Source organism: Mixophyes fleayi, chromosome 4 (genome assembly GCF_038048845.1).
Source record: "Mixophyes fleayi isolate aMixFle1 chromosome 4, aMixFle1.hap1, whole genome shotgun sequence".
NCBI classification, from domain to species: Eukaryota; Metazoa; Chordata; class Amphibia; order Anura; family Limnodynastidae; genus Mixophyes; species Mixophyes fleayi.
In genome coordinates this window covers 189,692,129-189,714,583 of record NC_134405.1, presented here as the reverse complement: position 1 = coordinate 189,714,583, position 22,455 = coordinate 189,692,129, and the positions used below count along the sequence as shown (strand labels likewise).

The window sequence follows — 22,455 nt, the reverse complement described above, 5'->3', positions numbered from 1 at the left end:
TCTCAGGAGAAACCACCACAGACTAGAAATATGCCTAGGTGTATAGAAACACAATCTAAATGTATATCATATCACAGTCCAACCACTTTGGAAACACCCTTTTCAATAAATTGATATTTTCTATTTATTTCCTAAAATACTGCTCAGTTTAGCCTCATTTACGGTTTAAATTAAGAATGAGGTTACAATGGGAATGTCAAATTGCTCGGAACGCTACTAAGTAAGTGCTTCTCTGCTAAAGGACAACATGAAGACACTATATATATGTATATCCTAGAACTAGGAGAATCACCAACTCTGAATTTTGAACCAATTCAGAGTTGGCAGACTGTAAATGGCCATGCACCCCTCCACAAAGCAGAAGACAACCATAAAATGTCACCATTTCAACAGTGCAAAAATAAATAAAGTTTGTATACTGCTCTGGAAAACAGTAGGTGCTCCAGTTCACCCAATCTGCTAAGCAATAAATACCCTCACTCCTCCCAACTCCGTTCAGTTCCTCCACAAATGCTGCCATGTTGCTCCTTGAACCTATGTGCTTTGGTGGATATTTAAGTGTGGTTGCGCAAATCAATGTTCATGATGGGACAAAAGCAGTACTCCACTAGTGGCCATCAGTGGAAAACAAATTTTCAGTTCAGATTTCAACAAAATAGAATGATAGTGAGAGAAAGCAGAAGGCGAAGACACAAAACATGTACCAGTCAATGTAGAAATCTTAAAACAATAAGCTGTTGGCAACCATAACTGACCTTCACTATTTATATTAACTGGGTGTCCTTCCTCATTTCCATTTGAATGTACTTTCTGGCTAAACTTTTCTTGCCATATGTAGACAGACAGATCAGAGTGAAGGATACTCACATGCATATATGCAAAAAAAAATCCTATCAGAATGCATGTACAAAAAATATATTATAACATAAATTAGCAACTCCTAATGCTATAACTATTAATATATATATATATATATATATATATATATATATACAAAAATAAAATAAAATATTAATTTGTTTTTATTGGTAAATATATAAATCTGGATGTTCTTAATGTGTACTGTACATAAATGCTTTTTTAATCTATCTTACTTGCAAACACATGTTCTGTGCTAAGTACTGGCATGCATACATGTAGTTTTTAAAACAGGGATGTTATGTGCGTATTGTCGCTAACCAATAACGATTGTCGAACCTCGATTTGTGTTTCCAAAGCACAAAGATTTATTCGCAATAAGTAGAATAATATGCTCAAGCGAAGTAATAGTAAATACAGCCGTTACTTATCGCAGGCGCTCTGGATCCAGTGCAGTCATTCAATCCTGAAGTCTGGGGACAAGATGTCTGCACACTGGATCACAAGCTGCTACTTATATACACAATCAAATACAGTAATACAATGAAGATGGTATAGCTTGCATCTATTGGTCCAGGTCTCAGGAATGTCCAAGGGGTTGTCAATCATTGGCTGGTTCATCCTAAGGAATCCAAAGGAGGGGGTCACCTCTCCAGGGGGTATGCTCGGCTCTTCCCGCCAAGATTCCTTAGTCTTAAATAGTCCATAATTCCCTATCATTCATAACTTGCGTATGCACTCTGCGATTCCCTCGCAGAGTGAACCAAACAGTAGGATATGTAACAAGGTTCATTATGATACCACTCATGATGTGATTCCTTCAACCTGTTCCGTGTATTTCACTAATATGCATGTAACTCTAATATAACATATAAATACTACTATATTTTGACATAACTGACTATGTGTTGCAACTACCATTAATGTATACTATTTTATAAGTATGCGTGTTAGTGCGAATGTATGGTAAAAGACCAATTACTGTTGCTGCCACGTGTAGTAGATGCGTACGCCCTTTCACTCCGTAGCGTGCCCTTTTACGTCGTAGCGTACCGTACGCATCTTTTCACACAAAGACAACCAAGTTTGCTAGACTTTAATTGAAATGACTTTATCCGATAAGCTGACTTCGACAGGGACTATGCCATGTAAGTCATTACTATTAGTCGGCACTTACACCTGCCCTGCAGCTGGTACAAATGATATCGCTAAAAAGATGTCCTTAAGAGAAACACAGGACTTGAATCGGCCTCATCTGCACTGGCACTCCCTTGGCATGCCCTTACTGTACATTGCCTACGGTCATTTGCCCCCTCCCCCTCTTTTTCATCCTTCAGGTCATGGACAGTCTTAAGTGTCTTTTGCGTTCAAACATGAATTGCATGCAATTGCATTCACTGGCATAATGTCCGTATGTGAGCATGCGCAGTGCTATTTCACACAAGATACAACACGCAAGTTGCAAAGGGACTTACACCCGAAGATAAATCAGGCCCAAAATGTTTTGCTGGGCCCTGTCCCTACATTAGTTGCCTGTATTTTACAAAATGCAATATAAAATACTTTGATTAATAAAACTGAAACATCATATATTTCTTCACTTGTCTCAAAATATCTATTCATGCATCTGTGACCTCTTTTGTGGTCCGGTCCTAACACTTCTTCTCTATTTGAGTCTTGCTATCGCTGCCTCCATCTCCTGAGTCCTTTTTCATACGATTGTGTCCAACCTCGCAATGATCCACGTTGCACATAATGTGATGTAAGAATGCATGCCACTAGTTTTAGTTGCCCATGATTTGTGTAAAAAAAGCAGCCAGCGGTATGCACCCTCCTATTATGTAATGGCGCTTCAACCTACCCCACAGATACACGCACTAGGGTTAAGACGCCAATCTACATATCAATATGTCTTTGGAGTGTGGAAGGAAATGAGAACACCCAGAGGAAATCCATGCCAATACAAGAAGAATATACAAACTCCACACCGATAGAGCCCTGGCCAGAATCAAACCCATGAGCCCAGATCTGTGAAGCACCATTGCTAACAATATCTACCTATCTATTTATATAGCTATCCATCTAAACAAAAATATCTTTAATAATGACAGATGAAGTATGTAATATGAAAAACTAAAAATAATTACAATTATTACTCTAATGGAAGTAAATTATAGGCGTTCCGGTTTTTCCAGTCTGTTGACTTTATTTTATGAAGTTTAGAAAATTCTTCTTTTTTTCATTTCTCTTTAGCTAATGTTGATTTTCTGTATGGAAGCAGTTAATTTTGTCATTCCAATGGAAATTCTACTATAATTTCTGTCTCTTTCCTCACATGTCAGAACCATCTCAACTTTATGCATATGTACTGTATATTGATAGCTTTTTTTCAAATCAATTAAAAAAGGCTCAATATCCCATACTTCTCTATGCAATTTTTATGTGGAAGCCCACTACAACTTATCTTGCTAGTATGTTTTCTGGAAACTCTCAGCCAACTATAAATAGCAAACTATCACTCAAAGAACAGTGAGAGTGTTAATGTATCTGCAAATTCGGTTTTAATGACCTTCTGCCAACTAGTACTCAAATGCATTTGAGCTTTTCAGTGATGCCAACTGTCAGGATTTAACAGTGAAATGCCTGTGTTTTTCTATATTCATAACTGACATTTGCATGATCTCGGTAATTATATGCAAATCTTACAATTTCTTATTTTTCTAACATAAGGTTCATGCTACTTGTCAACTGCTCAGCTGTCTAGTGAGCTAATGCCTGTGGGTTTCAACAATGCTGGATGGCTGTATTTCAAGGTCTTATACTGCTTCATTGTTTAAGTCATTAAAGTGTTCGAAGTACAAATCTAAATTGCAAATATCTAAAGAATCTACCTCTAGAAAATCAAATGAGGTGGTCAAAAATTGTTTTACTACCTTATCTGATCCATTTACAGTATAGAAAATGCATTGATAACTTATTTTAGCAAAGTGTTGTAGCTGTACCTGATTGCCATGTATGGTCAATCTAATTTTTGGACCATGTTGTCCATAGATAAAACATGAGTGAAAAAATGCATGTTCTAATTAAATTTAAAGCATATCTGATATGCATCATTTACATCTTTTCACATATTTGCCTATTTCTGTCAAAACTACTCAAACTATGAAAACAATATATAATTGTCATAGGGCAACAGTCTATTTAATGGAGGACAGCAAGCAAGACAACAATGCACTTCATTATTTAATCTTGTATTTTCTGTCAATTTAATCAGGAACATTGAAATAAATATCCTTGTGTCCAATGAAAACTACCATTTTAACAAAACTCCATATTTTCCTTGGTTCTTAGTAAATAAATTAGTAAATGTAATTACAGCTACCAGAATCTCGCGTTAGTCTAAGTTTTATTTCTTACTGTTACACACAGTACATAACAAGTGGAGGCTGATACAAATAGTCATATTTTGGGGTAGATTTACTAAATGTTCTAAAAAGGAAAAGTGGAGGTAACAGCCAATCAGATTCTAGCTATAATTTTCTAAAATGTACTAGATAAAGGTTAGCCAGAATTTGATTGCTTGCTATAGGCAACTCTTCCACTCTTACTTTTCAGAAGCTTTAATAAATCTACCCCTAAATCTTAAGATAATTTTGTAAATGTAGACCAAATATTTAGTTTGAAACATGCAATATTCAATCATTTTCTGATGTTCCTGGTTTCTAGACACTAATTCCTTCTTCAGTGATATATCGGAATTCCCCCACCCATGCCACCCTGACCTCTTACCAGCGCTCCCCTCTCCTGGTCATCCAATATTCTGACATGGACTCTCTGTTCTTCTCTTGGTCTCATTGAGCTTCACGGATAATCTCAAGTGGACTATTTTCATTCTCTTTTTTTGGTATAGTGCCCATGTCTGCACCTTAAGATACCGTATGCTCCATTCCAAATTGTAGCTATTATTACACTGTTTATGCCTTGCTTTTTTTCCATAATTTATTTTACTCTTTTTAATTTCATATCATTTTTTCTCTAATTACACTGTTTGCCATTCATTTATGTCATACTTTTATTTACTCATTTTCATTTCCTGTAATTGTATCTAATTTTATTTCATTATCCTTTCAATCATTTTTTTAAATTTCTTCCCTGCTCACTGCTTGCCGTCACACTGTAAGCTGATGCTTCTTATATTTCTCTGTCTTCCTTGTTACCTCTCATCATGTTTCCTACCGCCCCCTCATATTTTGTGGTTTACCAACCTACTACCACCTTCTAACTTGCCTCCTCTTTTATTCTTCCTTTCCTCCACCACTTCTCTCTCCTTCTACCATGTCTTCCTGCTCACGTCCAATACCCTTACTCTCCCCTTGCCCCATTTCACGCCCTAGAACCAGAACAGCTCTGCACACTGCTAACCCTGCCAATCTAATTGATACCTCCCCACTTCCCTCTCTCTCAGGCCCTCTGGAATGCCTGATTCATCTATCCACAACCTCTTCTTATCCAACTCTCTTAATCTACTTGCCATTACTGAAGTCTGGCTCTCCAAATCAGACACTGCTTCCCATGCTGCTCTCTCCTATGGTGGCCTTTCCTTCACCGACTCTGCCAGACCTGGAGACCGCCCAGGATTTGGGGTGGGCATCCTCCTATCCCACACTTGTACTTTTCAAGTCATTCCTCCTGAACCCTCCCTCTCCTTATCCTCTTTTGAAGTCCAATCTATCCATCTCTTCTACATAATCCCTCTATGTGTTTCCTTTCATCTACCAGCCTGGCTTCCCCACCATCTCTCCTCTGACCTCACCTCCATCAACTTAGGTGACTTCAACATCCCCATCGATAACCCCACTGACCCTGCTTCCGTCAAGCCCTTTCTTCCTCTCACAATGGACCTCTTCCACCTACCCACTGCCTTGGTCACTCCCTATTCCTTGTCTTCTTCCACCTATGTGGTCTTTCTGAATTCTCCATCTCTTCCTTCCCGCTATCTGGTAACCATCTCCTCTCATTCACACTCTCCTCAACTCCTGTACCCTTCCCCACTCCCAAATCAGCCCATATCAGATGCAACCTAGACACTTTTGATCCTGATATTCTGTCCTTTTTTCTCAAAACTCTCCTCTCCACTCTATCCACCCTGGCCTGCCCCATCAAGGCGGCCTCCTTCTACAACCGCACCCTCTTCACTATTCTTGATGCTGCCGCCCCTACCAACTCCAAATTTACCCACTTTATCCAAAAGTGTACCTGTACCACTGAATGCCACTGGAGGAAATCTCATTCCCTTGCTGATTTCCTTTACTTCAAGTTTATTCTCTCATCTTACAATTCCGCCCTCTCCCTCGCTAAACAATAAGAATAGTTATTCCTATATGCACTTATGCAATTTGATTTACTATTCTTATTCCTATATGAGCTTATGCAATTTGATTTGCAAATTTTAATTCCTTTTAACATATTTTATATTGATCAATTGTGGTATTATGTATATTAGTAGCAAGAGATTGTATTAAATTTTATTATCTGGTTTCAGCATTCTCCTAGACTTTTTCTCTCCCCCTTCAACCTACCCACTGGATCTTATCCGCTCTCACCTCCTTTGCTCTCTCTTCTCCACCGCCTGCTCCCACCTTGTTCATCTCTTTAATCTGTCCCTCTCCACTGACATCTTCCCCTCTTCATTTAAACATGCTCTCACCCATTCTAAAAAAGCTAATATTGACCCCTCTTCACTCTCTAACTACCACCCCATTTCTCTTCTCTCCTTTATGTCTAAAATACTTGAGAGGGTTGTCTGCAACTGTCTCACCACTTATCTTTCTAAACACTGCTTCCTTAATCCTATCCAATCAGGCTTCGCCCCCTCCACTCAACTGAAATTGCCCTGGCTAAAGTCACCAATGATCTTCTCTCGGCAAATGGCAGGTGCCATTTCTCTCTTCTTATCCTCCTCAACCTCTTCACTGCCTTTGACACCGGGGACCATCCCCTCCTGCTTCACACCCTGCTATCCATTGGCCTCTCTGGCACTGTCCTTTCTTGAAACACCTCCTACCTTGCCCATTCCTACTTCTCTGTTTCCACCTCTGGTTCCTCCTGTTCTCAACAGGGGGGACAGAGATAGGGGGTGACAAAGACAGACACAGAATGGTGGGGGCAGAGTGGTACAGACATAAACAGAGGGTGAAACTAACAGAGGGGAAAACAGAGGAGAGTGCAAGTAAAGGTGTGCAGGCTTACTTGGTACAAGAACAGGCTGCGTCATTTTCTCAGTGAGTGACAGGAACAAAAGTGAGGTAGATGTGGGGAGCAGGAGGAGCAGACTGCGGCACTTCTTCAGATGAGACCACTCACAGAGGTCGACGCGGGGGCGGGAATACGCATGCGCACAGAGGCTGTGCCTTTAGAAATGGCCGCGCTGGCTCTGCAAGGAAACAGGCAAAGCAGTAAACGGCCGAGCCTGTTCAGCTTCTTTCCCAAATAATTAAGCATGGGACTGGTCCTGCGGCCCAAGCGGCCTCATGACGTCATGGGGGACCCATCGGCCTTCCAGGAAAACTCCCGGTAAAGTCTATGGCCAATCCATCCCTGGAGATATGTATAGCATATAGACATATAGATATTGAGCCACTACCAGATAAAGTAGGACAGATAAGTGTAGAAAATAAAGAAAGTTGATCTTTTAAATATGTTTATTCCATCTCAATAAAGGAGGAAAATACCAGGAAATAGGCTCATGCCAAATGGTCATGCCTTACAAATATGATTAGTTTTTATTAAGTTTCAAACTGGATACTGATAGTGAATTGATTTGATTTATTTGGATTTTACAAAAGTATTCAATGCTGATCCACATAAAAGTTGGGTTTAGATGAGAGTTTAGTGGAAATAGTATATACATGGGTAGGGAGCTGGTTGAAATGGTAGCTATAAATTGAACACATTCAGATAGGGCTAGAGTTATTAGTTGTGTGAAACTGGAAACAATATTGGGCACTGTCCTTTTTATCCTTTTATCAATTAACTTGTAGGTGGCCTATAAAGTAATGTGTCCATATTTGCTATTGACTGTAATCTATGTGTGGTTGTTTTCAAAGAGCTGGTTAGTAATTTAGACAAAAAGGCAAGTTGAACCATGAAATGGTATATGAAATTTAATGTAGATATTAGATATAATAGATATGTAGATATAATGTTATTCACCCAGGCTTTGGTAATACTAAACTATTGACACATTAGATTGAAAACAATTGGGGAAATCTAAGTTTGGAAAAGGCAAATAAAAGGGTAGGATGTAGAGAAATGGTGATAAATACAGTGGAAATACCAAGTGCCTAGTTAGATCACATATTGAATATGGGTTTAGTTTTGCGTAGCCCACTGTAAGAAGGATAGGATATCTCAAGAGGGTTCAGAGACAGGCAACCTCATAGAGAAAATAGAGAGTTATGAGAGGTTTGAAAAAATAGGTTTGTTTATTTTGCGGAAAAGGAGCATTAGAGGTGGTTTACTTAATATGCATCAATATATTCAAGGTCAAGGGTCATCAAATGTGAAAGGAAGAAGACAATAGGAATGGTTAATTTACTCTGAGACTAGTTAAGTTGTAGATATTCTTACTACATTCACGAACAGAATTTGAATATTTAAGGGATGCCTAACTTACAAAAAATGGCATATGTGCTTGATTTAATAGAGGACATACTGCGAGTGATTAATCCAAGGGATATAACTGTTTTTTCCCCTCTTAAAGCTAAAATGGCAACACACACTAGGGTTGTTTTATTTTTTCTGGATCGACACAATTAAAAGTCATGACAGGCTGATTTCCATGCATCTGTTCAATTATAAAACAGTGATTGTAGCACAATGGTTAGCACTGCTGCCTCAAATCACTGGGGCCACGATTTCTATTCTGGCTGCAGCACTATCGTTGTGGTAAGTCCAACTGAGGCATTCACTGACTAAAATCATTCTGTAATATGAAAAGGTTAATAATAATAATAATAATAGTAATATTAATAATAATAACCTTTCTAGTTATGTATATTAATAACTGCTTTGCTCACACACTAAGGTTAAAAGGACATACTACTATTGATGCTATTGACCCTACTTCTTTTCTCCTCCTTTCTTGAAACTCTCTTATCCCCTCTTCCCACCCTGGTCTGCCCTGACCAGGCGTACTCTATCTATAGCCACTCCCTCACCACTGCCCAGCATGCTGTTGCCCCTGTGTTATCTGTCTGCCAGCACCGCTTAATTCCCAACCCTGGCTCTCTAAATTCACCCGCTTCCTTCAGAAATGCTCTGGCACTGCTTAATGCCTCTGTAGGAGATCACTCCCTCACTGACTTTCTTCATTTTAAATTTATCCTCTCTGCCTTCTGCTCTGCCCTCTCCCTCGCTAAGCAATCTTTCTTTAAGTCCCTTATTTATTTTCAGTCCTCTAATGCCGTCTGTTTGCCCCATTCAACCCCCCTCCCACCTCCTGTCCCGCTCTCCCTCTCTGCTACTGACTTTGCCATCTTTTTCTCCTCCAAAATTGAGGCCCTCAGATTCAACATCTCCTTCTCCCACCCCTCTCCTGCCACCCTGTTCTCTCCACCTTCCTCCAATAACCAACTCTTTCCGCAATACTTCGGGTGTGTTAGGAACCCCTCCAGCCGGCACAACACAACCCGGAGTCTACTCTGCCAGTCAGGTGTTCACTGGAGCCCCTGATGGTGGGGACAGACTGGGCTGCAGACTGACAGAGGGTCGTGAAGTGTGTACCGGCTGGGGAGAACCCAGGCAAGAAGAGTCAGGTCTATGCAGAGGTCAAAGGTCGGCAGCAGGTAACAGTAACAATGAACAAGCTGAGGTCAGAGGTCACAGGCAAAGTAGCAGAACGGGTAAACGAGCCAAGGTTCAGGGTCACAGGAAACACAAGCGAAGTCAAATACGAAGCCAAGGGTCATACACGGGAAATCAAAACGTAGATACAGGAAACAGGAACTGGAACAAGCAGGTCAGCAGACTGGAGCACAGAAGCTATAACCGGCAATGAGGTAGCAGACCTCATTGCCTTAAGTAGTCAGCCCATCCAATCAGAGCCTAGGTCTGATTATCCTCAGCCTTGCCCCTAGATAATTAGGCACCAGGTGTAGTTTTCTTTGAGCGTATGCGCCCGGCTTCTCCCCGCCGGGACGTAGCGCTGCAGCGTCTACCCGTTGCCCCGGCAACGGCCGAGTCATAGGCGGAAGTGATGTCCCGGTCGCCATAGCGACGGACGGGACGCAGGTAGGAGAGTCGCGGCGGCTGGGCACCGCCACGGCTCGTAACAGGGTAAAGAAATTCACCCCCTTTTTCACCTCAAACCCATCCCCTCTTACCGTCTTCATTCTCTCCCCCCACTGCTTGCTCCTACCTAGCACACCTCTTCAACCTGCCACTCTCCTCCAGCATCGTCCCCTCCTCATTTAAACATATCCTTATCTCTAACATCCTCAAAAAACCCAATCACGATCTCACATTACTTGCTAACTAATGCCCAATTTCACTTCTCCTCTATGCCTCTAAATTACTTGAGCAGATTGTCTGCAATCGCCTCAACATACACCTCTCAGAAAATTCCCTCCTAGACCAGTGTCCACCCCCTCTACTCCACTGAAACTGCCCTGGCCAAAAACACTAATGGTCTATTATCAGCTAAATGCAGGGGCCATTTCTCATCCTTTCGGACCTATCTGCGGCCTTTGACATGGTGGACCACCCCCTCCTGTTGCAAACCCTTCTCTCTTTTCCTCTCTGGTTCACCTCTTACCTTGCTAACTGCTCCTTCTCTGTATCCACGTCTGGTTCTTCCTTCACCCCTTCCCCCGCCCTGAAGGAGTCCCTTAGGGATGGAATCTTTTTTGCTCTATACTACCTTCCTGGGTGCTCTCATCTCTTCCTTCGGTATTCAGTATCACCTTTATGCTGATGACATTCAACTATACATCTCTTCTCCTGATCTTTCCTCCACCCTTCTCTCACGTGTATCTGACTGCCTCTCTGCCACCTCCTCTTGAATGTCCTCACGCTTTCTCAAAATTAACATTGCTAAAACTGAACTCATTGTCTTCCCTCCTTCTAGATTCTCATCCAACCTTGACCTCTCTATCTCTGTTAATAACAACATCTCCTCTGTCCCCCAACTCCGCTGCCTGGATGTCATCATTGACTCCTTCCTTTCTTTTGCCCCCCACATTCAATCCCTTTCCCAATCCTGTAGCTTCCAACTACGCAACATCAACAGCATCTGGCCTTTTATCTCTCGGGATGCCACCAAAATTATTATCCATGCACTCATCACCCCCCGTCTTGAGTACAGTATCCTTCTCCTTATCGGCCTCCCCCGCTCCCACCTCGCTCCCCTTCGTTCTATATACAACACGGCTGCGTAACTTATCTTCCTTTCGCAACGCTCCTCTTCTGCCTTCCCTCTCTGTCTTGCCTTACACTGGCTTCCTTTCCCCTACAGAATCATTTTCAAACTTCTCACCATCATCTACAAGGCTCTCTCCCACTCAACTGTCCCCTATATATCTAACCTACTCTCCATTCACACTCCCTCACGCTCCCTGTGCTCAACCAATGACTGTCACCTCTCCTCCATGCTGTCTGTCCCCTAACTTTTGCTCCTTTAAACTCATCTGTTCCTTAAAACCTGCCAGCCATCCACCTAACCCTTTCTTGATCTCCTCCGCTCGTTCTCGTTTCCTCTCTCCATCTGGACCCTTTTTTCACTCCTGTCATGCTATATACCCTAAACAACTCTCTGTGCCTGATATATGTTTACCCTCCCTTGTATGTAAGTTCTTATGAGTAAGGCCCTTTTCCCTCCTGTCTCTATACCTGTTTTTCTGCTCCAACGTCACTACAATAGCCATGCCGGAGTTTCTGAAATCTAGGTATTATTCGTTTATTGTTCTGTACTGTGTCAACCTGTATAGTCTACTGCTTGTATTGTGCACGGCGCTGCGGAAATCTTGTGGCGCATAATAAATAAAGGATAATAATAATAATAGCAACAATAATACTAGTTATAAATGGGATAGTGTGACTCTCCAAAAAATGAATCACCCACTGTGATGTTAAATATCTAATCTATTGCAAAAACAGATAGAGTGTATGTAGAGTATGTGTGATTGGTAATATTTTACAAGTATTCTATCTGTTTTAGGGTTTTAGAGTGTTTTTGGCTAGGGTCACAGTTTGTTGATCTGAATAACTGAGTTTATAAAGAGCTCTTACCCATTGTCTTCCTCGGATTTATTAAAAGCAGAACTTCTATCTCCATGTTTGAACCACAATAGAGGGTTACAAAGACAGTGTTACATACAATTATTTTAATTGATACCTTAGTGTAATTAAGTGGAGATGGGTGATGGAATTTGTGTGGGTGATATATTATCTGATGTTGTTAGTGTTCTCAGTAAACTAACTTCCTATACCTATTTAGGATCAAATGACTGTATACATTAGTGGAACTACCGTGTGTACAGGGGCTGGAGTCGCTACAGGGACTGGAGATGAGGCACTGGTGGGAGAATGATTGCACCCCTGGGACCACCACATCACTGCTCAAGACTTCCACTCTGCTCTTTTCAGAGAAATACAGAGTCTTCTGTATGCTCAGAAGAGCCCACCTTGGTGCTCTTCTCAGACCAGAACGGGGAACCAGCTATATTGCCATGTCCCTACCCAACCTTACTATGAGGCCCAGCGATGCAAAGTTCTGCCACTGACTGCATAAGAGAATGAACGGGTGAAACAATTTATGGTAATTAATCAGCTGTGCTTTGGGCTCAGCATAAACAATTTAATTTGTTCTCCTACTAAAAGCATATCCCATGATCTTGGCTATCATATACTCACATTACTAATTACTATACACCCAGTGACCAGAGCCGTGCACTAATGTCCATGGTTAGGGTTAGGCAGTAGCAGGGCAGCTGGTGCATAGACTGCAGAGCCATGGGAAACATTGATTTATAGGATTAATTTGAAGCAGCATAATAATATTTTGGGGCTAAATGTAATTTAGATGTTTGCATATTAAGTGATATCTTACACTTCGGAATGTTTTACATTAATTTATGGTGCTCAATTTTAAATGAGGAGCAATATTATTATCTCATGACATTATGCATTGTAATCCATAATCTATACATTGAAACACTATTAAAAAAAATGGAATTTCTTTCTCTTAGAAGTATAGTTGCAACTCTGATATAAACAATCATGAACATATATAACAAATTCACACAATATGGACATTTGCACACACATAAAGGCGTAAATACTGGTGGTGATGATCATGGGGTCACAAGGGGTCCCAGTCTCAGCCAACCAATCATGGCCACATCTAAGCTTAATTGTGTGTGGATATAAGTGACAGCATGAACCAAAAACTTCTTATTGGTCTGCTGAGGGCACACCCCTCCTATGTTGCATGAACAGCACCAGCATTTGGTGAAGCTGCGTGCAGGCTAGGAGGGGTCTATGAAGGGACACACCCTTAGGCTACATTTACTGTTTGTGTATCCTGGGGGATGAGGGGTTTTGCAGAATTGAAATCCATTCAATTATATGTTTTGATAAAGGTTTCCCAATGGCTATGTTAGAGTATGGATTCTATATTGAACTGACGTCAGCCTGAAATGTAGTAATTTTATTCAGATTTCCATTGAGCCATAAGGTGCTGTGTGGAAGTAATATGCTTGGTATGCCCTATATTTGCTTAGATGATAAATGAATCTGAACTTCTGGTCAGGTGTTACAATTTCTTTTGTAATTATTGAATAAAAATCTCCCCTCTGAAGACTATGGTATGCTTTAGTGAAACATTAATAATTAAATATATAATGGTTTAAGTGCCGTGGGTCAATGCACACTTTTGTGATTTTCACCTGGATGTCATATTTTTCAAATGCATGAGAATACATAAACTAAAACAAATGGTCTACATTTGTTACATAATGGGGCAGGGACTGATGTGAGTGAGTTCTCTGTACAGCGCTGCAGAATCAGTGGCGCTATATAAATAAATGGTGATGATGATTAATTAATTTATCCGTGGAGTGATGACTATTTAATAGTGGCTTCATGGTGGTACCTTATTATTAATGGTGGGGTGATGAGACTATTAATTTAATGCTGGTGTCATTTGGGGCTATTAATTGAATGTGAGACTGAATGATAGGTGAAACTGTATTGCATCTACCTGAGATTGGGTATGTATTTAATATGAATAAAGAGAGAGCACCAATAATCACAGGAACAATATGTCATAGAACCTTCTGAGATCCAGTAGATATCCAAATGTGACAGACCAGTATAAAATCAAACTAACTGGTAGAGTTCTGCAAAGTCAGTCAGTTTTTGCAGTTACTAATGTAACTAGCGTTTTGCTATCAGACCTTTAAATGTGTTCATAAGGTTAATTTTTACTCTAAGAGCATGTCACATCTGGATGTACTGTAGATCCCATTGTCTTTTATAAGGTGCTCTGAAATATTTTATTCCCAATCCATGTATTTATTATTTATACAGTATATGTGTATATTTTGATCGCTAGAATTGGATCTACATTGTATATTGGTCGAATGGGACTACATTGTATTTGTAGTCGTTGTAATAGAATCCTTTCATACATTTGATTGGGTGAGCAAAACAACACCCACAACTGTATGGCCATAACTATTTGAGCTGCTACATGTGGCGCAAAAGTCCTTTATTTCCAACCATCCAGGTTGACAATATCATGGAAAAAAGGAAAGTCAAGTTTGCTTTTAAGGTCCTATGCTTTTATTTATAATCTAGTGTACTGTAATCAATGTCAATATTTTTTGCATGGATTTTAAATCACTGTTTTTTTAAAAGAACTCTGCACTGAATTCTTTCCTGGTGCTTATAAGCACTCATTAAGCTTATTTTAGAGCACAGTGAAAAGTGACAAGCCATTGAGTTTTAGGGATGAAAAACAACACAGATAACAATTTCAGCTCCACAATATAGGGTTCATTATTCCAGCAATGTTTCCAAATGTATATTGAATAGGTATCTACGGTTCAATGTTTGAATGCCAGCATATCATTGTTAATGAATCAGGAATTATTATATGTGTGTGTTTGTATGGCCTTTCCTAGGTGGCAATTTCTTATTCTACAATAACAATGCACTCTGAATTCAGATCTGAACAGCCATTCAAGTCCCAAGTACAGGCTGTTGGCGATTATTTACTGCATGAGGTTAGGAGTGGGAGGACATGGCTTTCCACTATAATCGTCCTTTCTATGTGCTATTTCTGAAACTATTTCTAGAGTTCTTTCCACGGCAATAGAAAATAAAATGTTAGTTTCGCTTTAAATTTTTAGTCAATGATACTGAAAAACAGCAAAATAGATTAAAAATAAATGGCAATTAACAGAGATTTGAACAAAAAAAATGAGCTGAATCGAAAAACACAATTATCCAAAATGTGAATAAAAATATAAAGTGAACAATAGATCCATTTCACATTAACCATGATAAATAGGAAGAATATATTTAATACGTGCATATTGTAACCCACACAATAAGGCCAATGCTTTGTAAAGATGTTAAAAGAATCCACAAAATGAAATAACAATGGCATACCTTTCCAACAAAGAATGAAATGCAGCAAAAAGTACTATCGTTATCTTTTCAAAAGTACATGTATATGAAAGAAAAGTAAATTATCCCCATTTGTTAGAATTAAAAGATGAACACTGACAGATGCAAAATCCCCCCCCCCAAAAGACTTACAAACAATTCCAGATCACTTTCCTCATCATTGTTCTTTTCTTCACTTGTATGTTCTTTTTCTTCATCATTGTTGTCTTCATCATGTGAACAAATTATTGTAGGAATATATCTTTCTGGAAAAAAAATATTTTTAAATAAGTTAAATGCACTCATATTTTAAATTTATTTACTTACAATAGAGATTTAAAAGAGTTTTGCATAGTACCTGCTGCTGTAGGACTTTCTGCTTCAAACACATCCAAATCTTCATCTTCTTTACTATAAAATGAAAATTATACAACTGTCAAAATAGAATCATAGTAGAAATGATATATGCAAATAACGAACACAAAATATGGAACTGCTTTACATGTACAAACATGACTTTTTTATTTGTAGAAATAATAAATGAATACTTTATTGCAAATGCAGGAAATCAGTGTATGGCAAAACAGAGGTATGGGTATCTACGCTTCAGTAGAACCTATGTGAGGTGGCTGCCTGGATATCGGAGAAGTGGGAGATCCCTTCCAATAGAAGCTATACAAAAATATTCCCAAGGCGCCTGATAGTGTGTTATGAATGGAAGTAGAGAGATGAAACAGAGTATATTGGAGTAACAAAGTAATATATTGTTAATAGGCATGTCAAATACACTGAATAAGTGAATGTATCAAAAAACAAAAACACAAAATTAAAGATCAAATCCAAACAGAAATAGTCCAATAAAAGCCAGAGGTTAAGACTCAGTCCTTAATCCAGAATGTGTGCACACAATATGAAATGAGTGTATACCTCACAGAGATTGGACAGTAATTTATTAAGACTTAACATTGAATCAAAGGTTAGTATATTTTTTTACAGGATGAAGTCTTTTTCCACCTATTGTACCAGCAATTCCAAACCTTCCAGGGTCTGCCATTTAATTACCTGCTAGTTCACATAAACTTTCATGCAACTTGCTTAGTAATTGATTTCTTAGTTTTATCTTTCTGCTTACTGAGAAGCCTAAAATGATAACATTCAGGTACATTTTACAAGTTGCAAAAATGAAGAAGCAGTGATTTTTTTGAGCAATTCATAGACATTCATGGCAAAGAGGATGCACGTTTTCCTTTTCCCTTTTAAATAGTGTTCCTATGCAAATGCATAGTCTTCAGAAAATTCAAACAAAGCCATTTTATGTACTGTAAGATGATATGGACATATGGAAATAATTAATTTGCATTAAATAAGTACATAGATGTTTTTAGACTAAACTGATCCTATGGTAAAATGTGTAAAATATTTGTGAATTATAACTGATTTAATATGAATGTATAACTTAAGAAATACATAAAAGCATTTGGCCTGTGTCATTAAGAAGAGCAAGGCAAAAAAAGCAGTAAATGTGATCCTGGACAAGCCATGTTACAATGTCAGGGGTGCAAATTAGTTTATTATTTTGCACATAAGTTAAATACTGGCTGTTTGTCATGTAGCACACATACTTGATAACTTTATTTTTACATTGAAATTTAAAGTTGATCTAGGGCATACCCTATCCCAACTATAAATCTGTCCCCACATTTTAAATTTACCTCCCCCTTCAATTCAACATGCTTTTGCCCAGGTGCAAAGTTACTTCTTTTCTTTTGCTTTGCTCTCCTTAATGACTAAGGCCCATTATGTGCAAAATGAGAAGAACGCTGCCACTACACACCTTTTTATAAATATATATCAATTACTATGTAAATAGCATGGCTTTTACTTACACATACAGGGGCATCTGTGAGTAAGAAGTTGCATGTTTGTTCTTTAATCAATTTCAATAGAACATCAACTCTGAGTGCAGAAGTGTATGCTTATGTTCCAGGGAGCTTGAGAGACTGCCTCCAAGGCTGTGGGTAAGCAGGTTGTCAATTGGTTGCTCTAACGTAGGAGATAATGGTATATAGCTAAGGGCTTGTATAATTTTATTTACTGTTAATTTTGATTATTTTCTCTTACTGACTATAAAGTTCATGGAAAGGAGGGAAATAGGGCAGAAGGAGAATCCATGTTATCTATGTAGAATGACTGCGAATTATGGCAAGTAAGGCTTCCTCAGGCTTTTTGAGCTACAGTACAGTATTTCTTTCTCAATTGTGGACTTGACATTGAAGTCTCAAACATAGGAAACCATATGATAATTTAAAATAAATAAACTAAACTAGGTGGCCGAACAAAATACAGTTGATCACTAGAGATGGGTGAATTCATTAGGCTGATTCTGATATTCACCCGATGTCAGAGATTCTTTTAATTAATTTGTAAATTGCTCCAGATTCACCAAAAAGTCACATAACATAAAACGCTATAATGAACGCTGCTAAAGCCCTGTGCAGCTAATACTCTGAGGAATGGTCCCCAGTGGCTGGTGGCAATAAAGGGGTCAGAAACAGGAGTGCACCAAAATAGAGATATTATCACAGTAGATGAAACTAAGATTTGAGTATCTTCAGTATTTAATGTCCATATTAATATTGATGTCAGAAGCTTCTGACTGGGGGTCTTGGGAATCAGGGTGTCAGGACATAGAAGAGCTGGACACAGTGTTGGTAAATGCTGGCAGTAATGTCTCTAGTTCAGCAAACACAGAGTTAATGATATACGTGAAATAATAGTGAACAATAGGAGAATGATTTAACATCAGGACAATGGAAATGCTAGACACAGTGGCAGGCACACAATAATCTGGCAATCTGGCTGACAGCATGCAAGGTTAATATAGTGTCTGATTTACACCCAGCACAGATAATGATGCCAACACAGGGAGCATAAGAAAGCCTTCCTACTGCCTAAGCGCTGTTTTCACATAGCAGTCCAATCAAAACATGCTGTTGAGTGTCATACTCTGGGAGCCCACAGTCCCAGCCCACAAGTCTATTGCCAAAATGTGAGTGACCTATACTTCATGGAAAGAAATTTTAGATAATAAGCAGAGTAAGCGCTATAGAATAATTAATGTCCAGGGTAAAAAAAATTAACAAATAGTACATGTTTATAGCCTTATAAAAGGAGCTTAAAGCTTACCATGGTAAAACAACTCATTCACATCAGTCCCTGCCCCATTGGAGCTTACAATCTAAATCCCCTAACACACACACACACACACACCTTTCCTAATGCCCTGTTGATGGAACAATCATAGGGGTATGTGTAGGAGCGGTTTGTCACTTTTGGAATTACAAATTTATTTGGGACATGGTTTTCAAGCATTTTTGGATTAAAAGCTATTGACGAAAGAAGAAGAAATCTGATTTATGAATATCTTGGGGTTGTCTTATTTTTAATAAATTTATGTGGTATGAATGAGGGTGTGTATTGTTTTTATTGGGGTTTTATTATTTTTATAAAAATTTTGTGCCTTTTTTTTAACATTTTTTTATGGAACTACAGGTCTCAGCCAGCCATGGGTGTCAGGGCATGTTGGCACTTGTGGTTCTCCAAGTGCCACCATGCCCTGGCTGCCATGGGTATGCTGGTGCTTGTAGTTATACAAGTATCAGCATGCCCACACTGTTTATGGCAGCCCGGGCTGGGACTTGTAGGGCCACAAAACAAAATGGCACCCATTTATTTTTTTACATTATCGCCGCTATTACCCTACACCCACCGCCCAGGGGTGTAGTAAGAGCCTTAATGCTGGGTGTCCCTAGAGGGGGCCCCGCTCATTTTTTTCAGCGGACCCAATTCCCTAGGGAATCCAGCCCAGCACTAAACAGCCTGGGGTTGGTTTGTCATTATGGCAGGGGGACCCCTGCCGCGTGTCCCCCTGATATAGTGCCATAGTGCCACCCACCCTGGCTGGTTTGCCTAGTGCTGGTTATGTGAAAATCGGGGGGACTCCATGCAAATTATTTCCACGATTTTCACGTAACCAGCAGTAGGCTGGCAGCACTAGGCTTAATAGTGGCTGGGCGGGGGGACCACACGCTTTTTTTTTTATTAAACTTTTATCTATTTTTACACATTTGACAACAACTGCCGGACATTCGGCTGTATAGGCAGGGGCAGTGTAACAGTGATGTGTTTACTAAACACGCTGCTAGGATGCAGCATGTTGTATCTGGTGGTTTTTAAAGCAAACTCAGAGTTTGCTTAATGGCAGCTTCATACATTTAAGACTTGTATAGCTAGAGTGGCAAGCAGTCGGAACTTTGATCTCTATCGATTTTGAAAATAGCTATTTTGACAGAAACACATCTCTGGTGACTCTTTAGGAATCACCCATCGGGAACACTACAATCCGGAGGCGTCAGCCTTTTTGTGGTGGAAGCCTATTACCATCTGAGATCTGGTACGAGTTTACTCTCACAGTGTGAGGATTTGAAGTTGTGTGTATTTATTGTTTATTAAATGTGAGTTTAAATTTTACTACTCACGAGTTTTCCTTGTTGATTTAAACAGTATCACGCTATGTCTACCCTCTCTCTCTGTTTCACATATGACCGTCGATGAGGACATGTATAGGAGTTTTCTATGCTTCGGTTTTATAATAGAAGATACATTGATAAGACTCCTTATAGATTCCATACACGAGAAACGATAGGAGGGAGAGTTACTTGGTGATGCTAAACACAAGATACGGAGGAATTTACTGCATTTTGCAAGAATTATATATTGAAAAGGACTTCCACTATAAAGACTAGATAAGTCCAATGTTTCTATTATATCAATTGAAAGTATATTGATATTGATATTTATGACTGTGTAAGGGAAGCGCTATAGTGTTCCTTCAGTGTTTTATATTATTTAGTTATTTTTATCGTGGTTTTTGGGTAATGCATGTCAGAAGGAACAATAGCTGCATCCCTTCTTGAGAGCACCTTTTTAAAACTGTTTCATTTTATTTCCATGTCACTCAAGAGCTTCCAAAAGCCATCACTGATGTCAGAAGGAACAGGCTGAGCAAAGGCGCACAGCGACTGGACTCTGTTCTTGCCAGGTGTGAGCTTGTTGCCCCTTCAGTTTAGCTCACATCTCTTGATGAGTCGCCACAGGTATTTCCTTGCAAAGCCCTGGCAGGCTACACAGTGCATGAAGCCTTCAGCATCCATCTCTTTGTCTGGAAGTTTGCAAGGGACCAAAACGCCATGGCCTGCCCTCATTGCCTCCGCATTTTGTGCAAAGTTGGCCCTATTGCGCAGATGTACCAATTGCATGCACCTTTCTTTCGAGTGCTTGGGGAATTTCAGGGCCCAGGCTACTTCAGTCTCAATGCGTGAACATGCTCCATGTGCCGGGCAATTTTTAAGAGGGGCTTCTCACAATACAGGCATTACTGCTTTTTGTTTGACTAGTTTCTCCATAGAGGAGGCATCTTGAAGCTGTCATTACCCACAAAGTTTTTTGTACAAAGTATTAAATAAATTTCAGGAAGCGTGTTCAATATTTTTTCCCTGTGTCATTTTACATTATTACACAAAACTTAAACTGTGGATATCTATGGATTGATTTCTCTGCATATGTGGATTGCAAGGGTTGTTGCTGACATTTGGTGTAAATTTCATTACAATAGCCACATTAAATCTATATTTACTGAGAAAAATGTTGATGTGTTCAATACTTATTTCACCCGCTGTAAATCATTGTGATCTCAATCAGTACATGCTAAAACACACCAACTAGCGCATAACACATTCTTTCCAGTTGTCATTAGTGCAAATTACTTATCTAGGTGTAGAAAAACAGACAATCCATTATTATATGGTAGCCATCATCATCACCATTTATTTATATAGCGCCACCAATTCCACAGCATTGTACAGAGAACTCACTCACATCAGTCCCTGCCCCATTGGGGCTTTCAGTCTAAATTGCCACACACACACACGTTTTTGGAGTGTGGGAGAAAACCAGAGCACCCGGATCAAACCCAGGCAAACACGGGGAGAACATACAAACTCCTCACAGATAAGGCCATGGTCAGGAATTGAACTCATGACCCAGTGCTGTAAGGCAGAAGTGCTAGCCACCGTGCTGCTCATATGTGCCAGTGTTAAAATGCTTAAAAAATGCTTGTACACTGTCAAGAAACACAAGAAAGGGAAATATAACTAAATTAAATGGTTTGATGTCTTTAACCCATGACAGTGATAATTAATGCAATATTAACTATAACCACAACTCCATCCCAGGGAAAAATAAATTCTATTAACGATCCCAAAAATGTTACTTTGATGGGAGCGATGCAGATGACATTTTAAAGGAGAGATTGAAAAGCCACCCAATTTGCAATTTATGGACAGAAAATGGTAAAAGCACACCTAAACTATCCTATAGTACTTGATTTGGATCTGCTGTAATTTTGGCAGAAGGTTGAAACTGATGCTTTCCTTAGCAGTAGTCTATTTAGATATGTTGACTTGAACACTTATGGAGCTCATTTTGAGTAGGAATCAATGATCATTTTTAAGAATAGATTAACTGTTTTGTACTGTGCACATCCTTGTCTATCCCTGCATCCATACTATGGTTTATGTGTAACACTGATTTACCTCCTTACAACTGGAGTGTCAGCACAGTCGTGAATGTGTAGGCTGAGTACAGTAAAGGCAAGTTCACATAGCTGCTCTCTAGAGAGAGGTGACCACAGCCACAGGTATGTCTGTCCTGAGAGGGAGTCTACCCTTACAGCAATGATTCATCCTAATGATCATCAGCATGGTCCTCTCACATATGTTACATAGTTACATAGTTGATGAGGTTGAAAAAAGACGTCAGTCCATCAAGTTCAACCTATTATGGATCTTCTGTAATCCCTCACTTATA

General features: G+C 39.5%; 1 protein-coding gene across 1 annotated transcript in view; it reads right to left on the bottom strand.

The window, feature by feature from the left end:
• Positions 1-22,455, bottom strand: part of PPP1R3A (protein phosphatase 1 regulatory subunit 3A) — a 63,039-nt gene that overhangs the window by 5,310 nt on the left and 35,274 nt on the right. Inside the window, exons 2-3 of the mRNA XM_075209013.1 lie at positions 15,887-15,939; positions 15,682-15,794 (exon numbers count right to left, since the gene is read on the bottom strand). Coding sequence (XP_075065114.1) covers positions 15,682-15,794; positions 15,887-15,939 — 166 coding nt within the window. The remainder of the gene's footprint in view (positions 1-15,681; positions 15,795-15,886; positions 15,940-22,455) is intronic.